Source organism: Myxocyprinus asiaticus, chromosome 41 (assembly GCF_019703515.2).
Source record: "Myxocyprinus asiaticus isolate MX2 ecotype Aquarium Trade chromosome 41, UBuf_Myxa_2, whole genome shotgun sequence".
Classification (NCBI taxonomy): domain Eukaryota; kingdom Metazoa; phylum Chordata; class Actinopteri; order Cypriniformes; family Catostomidae; genus Myxocyprinus; species Myxocyprinus asiaticus.
Window position 1 is genome coordinate 3,842,556 of NC_059384.1, and position 4,489 is coordinate 3,847,044.

At 32.8% G+C, this 4,489-nt stretch overlaps 2 gene segments (V, D, J or C); one reads left to right on the forward strand and one right to left on the reverse strand.

The window, feature by feature from the left end:
- Positions 1-1,748: 1,748 nt before the first annotated feature.
- Positions 1,749-2,266, reverse strand: LOC127431673 (immunoglobulin kappa variable 4-1-like). The segment is given in 2 exon segments: positions 1,749-2,077; positions 2,218-2,266. Coding segments are annotated over 2 exon segments (378 nt in total).
- Positions 2,267-2,680: 414 nt separating this feature from the next.
- LOC127431674 (Ig kappa-b4 chain C region-like) lies at positions 2,681-4,134 on the forward strand. The segment is given in 3 exon segments: positions 2,681-2,689; positions 2,786-2,837; positions 3,669-4,134. Coding segments are annotated over 3 exon segments (378 nt in total).
- The last annotated feature ends 355 nt before the right edge of the window (positions 4,135-4,489 follow it).

Sequence of the window (4,489 nt, forward strand, 5' to 3'; positions counted from 1 at the left end):
TTTCATTATAAAATTAAAATGTAATAAAAAAATAATAAAAAAGTTTTTTAAATTGATGACTTGGACCAAATAATAAAGAAAAGCAGCCAATAAGTGCCCAACATAGATGGGAACTCCTTCAGTACTGTTTAAAAAGCATCCCAGGGTGATACCTCAAGAAGTTGGTTGAGAAAATGTCAATAGTTCATGTCTGCAAATTCTAGACAAAGTGTGACTTCTTTGAAGATGCTAAAATATAACACAGTTAAGATTTATTTTGGATTTTGTTTAGTCACAACATAATTCCCATAGTTCCATTTATGTTATCCCATAGTTTTGATGTGTAACAAGGGAAAAGGAAAGGAGGAGGTGAGAACCGGCTTGACAATATAAATAATATTTTAAACTTAACCAAAAAGACACAAACACACACACAGGTGTCGGACAGCTGTCCGTAACTCTCTTTCTGTCGCACCGCCGTCTCCGGTCAGTCTTATCACTCTCAGGATTAATCAGCCTAATTAGGGGCCGGGTGTGCGGAATCCCGACCCGGCCCCGCCCTCCGCCCTGCCACATGATGACTTTACTATTATTCTAAAATGTGGAAACAAAATTATAATAAACAATAGTGTTTCAAAACTGGTAGTGTACATAACAGATTTGGGCCAAATATAACATCTCTCCAAGACAAGTACAAGCCATAGCATAAATTTCTGTGTAGTTAAAGGAAAAATCTGTAAAATAACGGTGTTTCTCTGTAGAACTTTTAGTGCCATCACTTAACTGAAGGTGTTTGATCATAATAAATCAGGAAATACCTGTAAAATAACGGTGTTTCTCTGTAGAACTTTTAATGAAAATTTCTGTAAATGTATTGATTTTGCACTTTATTTGAATAAGGATATTTTACTTTAATTTCAGTCATTTGACTGTTTTTTATTTTTATTTTTTTATTTATTTATTTTTTTTTTTATGGGGTTTTTTGTTGTTGTTTTTTTTACAGTGTAAATATAAAACTAATAAGATTTACCTTAAAATTAAATAGAATATCGTTAAATTGTTAGTATGGACATAAACCTTTATATAATGAGCTACATATTTAATTACAGATAATTATTGTCATTTTACATACATTTGTCTGTAATTTTAGAAAGCAGAAAAAATACGGTAAAAATAATATAGTAATTTTTCTGTAAATAAATGAGAAATACATGTAATTTGTCATTATTGTCAAAAAACTTCAAATGACAGTTGGGTTGTTAATTTACAGATAATGTCTGTAATTTTACAGAGTTTTGAATACAAATTTGAAAAACAGAAAACTACTGTAAAAATTTAGAGTTATTTTCTGTAAAATGTGGATTTTTTTTTTTTTTTTTTTTTTACAGTGCATGTATGTGACATCACCTCTCACTTTATATGAGCCTGTCCAATTGAGGGGGTGAAACAAGTCAAATGTTTAAAGTTATGAATTACATTAAAATATGACATCTGTGAAAACAAAGGTTTTATGTTTGCATGATGCTGTATTCACATGGATAGGTGTCAGTAAAGTTTAAGACTAGTTTCATATCAGCCAGTAAAACATAAACCAAAAATGACTGAATTTATAATAAAATGTGTCATCCAGTTTCATATGTAGTGTTGAGTGTGAAATATTAAAATCAAAAACTTTGTGTCCATGTCAATTTATAATGTAACATTCAGAGAAACTGTTTCTGTATCAGTAGTTCCTCTTTCACTGAAGGAGGTTTTTGTACGACTCTTTATCACTGTGTGAACACATCACCACTGTGATAACTCTGACAGTAATAATGTCCTGCATCTTCAGTCTGGACTCCACTGATGGTCAGAGTGAAATCACTATTAGATCCACTGCCACTGAATCTAGATGGAGTTCCAGACTGCATGCGGTTTGTATAATATATGAGGAGTTTAGGAGCTTCTCCAGGTTTCTGTAAGTACCAGCTCAAGAGGTATCCCACACTACTGTGCCGGTAGACATCACTGCTGGTTTTACAGTTTATTTTAACTTGTTGTCCTGGTTGAGCTGCTGTTGTTGAGGGATTCTGAGTAACTGTGATCTGTCCATTACACTCTGAAACACATAATAAAATAAAGAGAACTTTTCAATATTATTTCAAAAGAGCTTTTTGACACTTGAAATAATAATAAAAAAAAACATTATACAATTCAGTTTACTTTATATTTGTGAAATGCACTGAAACAGATTCTCACCAGCAATGAAAAGCAGTAGAGAGCAGATAATGAGAGCGTGTGCTGTCATCTTTACTGTGAATGAGTGAGAACTGAAGGAACAGTGATGTTGGTTTGACAGTCCTGACTAACAGACAGTCTGATATTGTGCTTTAATCAGAGGGGTGGGACACACATTCAAAACTGTTTCCTCTCACCAGAAAATGTGACCGTTACAGGAGAACAGCAGAAATAAGAAACAATTACATGTCAAATTACATTCATACATTTCAATCTTTATCTTTTCGTTATTAATTCCAATTGCTTGAAATTCGAATGATTTTTGCTCATTGTGGATATCTCATGAGCATTCAGTAGATCAAAGTAAATCAAATGAGTTATAGAGTGGAGTTATTACATTCTAATAAACATGTTGTATATCATTTGGAATGTAATATGTATCTTTTTATTGTATTTTTTAAACAGTAGTTGATCACAATATGAAATGAATCATGTTTGAATGTGTGTTGTGTAAAGATGTGTTTGTGATCATGTGTTTAAAGTGCAGTTAGTGAAGCGCTCAGAGGTTTTTGTACAGCTGTTCTATTAGTTTGTATCACTGTGGGTCACTTTCGGCAGCGGCACCAGACTGGATGTTGGCAGTAAGTAAATCATCAAATCATCATTTTAATGTTATATGTGTTTTTATAATGTGGAATGTGTCAGTTTTATGTTGAATTAACACACATATGAGTTCAGTGATTTGTCTCACTTTTTTAAAATTTCATGATTTTTATTTATATTTCTTTATTTATTAATAATATCTGATTAGACAGATTGACTGTTTTTCAAGAAATGAAGGTGAACTTTAAAGACACTTAATTTACACTTTGTCAGCACATGTGAATTCGTTGCTCGTACAGAAGTGAGATGTTATTCAGATTTTGTAGCTGTTAAATGGCTCTGTGTTTAAATTACTAACATTATCAAGAGTTCATAAAAATGCTCCTTCAATATGAAATGTTTCTTAATGTAATATGTAAGATATAAAGTTTTACTGTAGGAATTCTTTCACCAAATTAACTGTTAAAAGTTCATCATTGTACAGAATTTTCTGGGCAATGTCTTTTCATAGTTATTTCTTAATGTAGAAAGAGAAATTTATGAAGGAAAAATATTCTTCAACTTCTGTGTAAGTCTAACTGCAATCATATAAAGATATGTGAACTTTATTAATAATTTCATCAAACCGTCAAACTGACATCATTTTGGTAATTCAGAGTCTTTGGAGAAAAAAATTGTTCTTTAAATGAGCGAACAGATCAACATGATGAAAAAACTTGCAGATTAATGTTGATAGATTTCAGATATATCTTTAAAGATCTTGTAAAAAAAATATAAAAACATATAATGTACTAATGTATTTTATTTAGTTTCAACCTGGAGAAAGAAATCTTTTCTTCTTTTGAAGTTGTCTATTGTGTATTTGTCAGGCATCACTCGTCCTAAAGTGAGCGTCCTGCCGCCCTCCAGTGAAGAGATTTCCACAAAGAACACAGCAACACTGATGTGTGTGGCCAACAAGGGCTTCCCCTCAGACTGGAGCCTGAGCTGGAAGGTGGACGGGAGCAGCAGGTCTGAGAAGAGCAGTGCTGGGGTCCTGGAGAAGGACGGTCTGTACAGCTGGAGCAGCAGTCTGACTCTCTCTCAGGAGGAGTGGATGAAGGCGGTCACAGTGAGCTGTGAGGCCAAACAGAAAGACCAGCTGTCAGTCACTGGAGAAGTGAGGAGAGATCAGTGTTCTGAGTAGATCCTCTTGATTCTCTTCTGCTCTTCTCACTCATGTCTCACATGGAGACTAACACTGGCCTTCTTTTCACACAAGCATATGTGTGTTTTTGACTTTCAGTGCTCATCTTCTCTTGTCATAATTCAATAAACATATAAAATATTCAATTATTTTAAGTTTCCTGTCTTTGTTATTTGAATAGTTCATTTATTTATATTATTCGGGTCATTTGTTAGTTCAGTTAGCTCACATTTTATAAATAAACTTCACTCAGTGAACCATGAAAACACCTGCAGAGACATTATGAAACAAGACTGTGTAATCAAATTAGGAAACTCAAACATATAGTACATATAAACTCAGCAAAAAAAAAAAGAAAAAAAAAAAAAGAAAAAGAAACGTCCTCTCACTTTCAACTGCTTTTATTTTCAGCAAACTTAACATTTGTAAATATTTGTATGAACATAAAAAGATTCAACAACTGGGACATAGACTGAAGAAGTTTCACAGACATGTGACTAACCA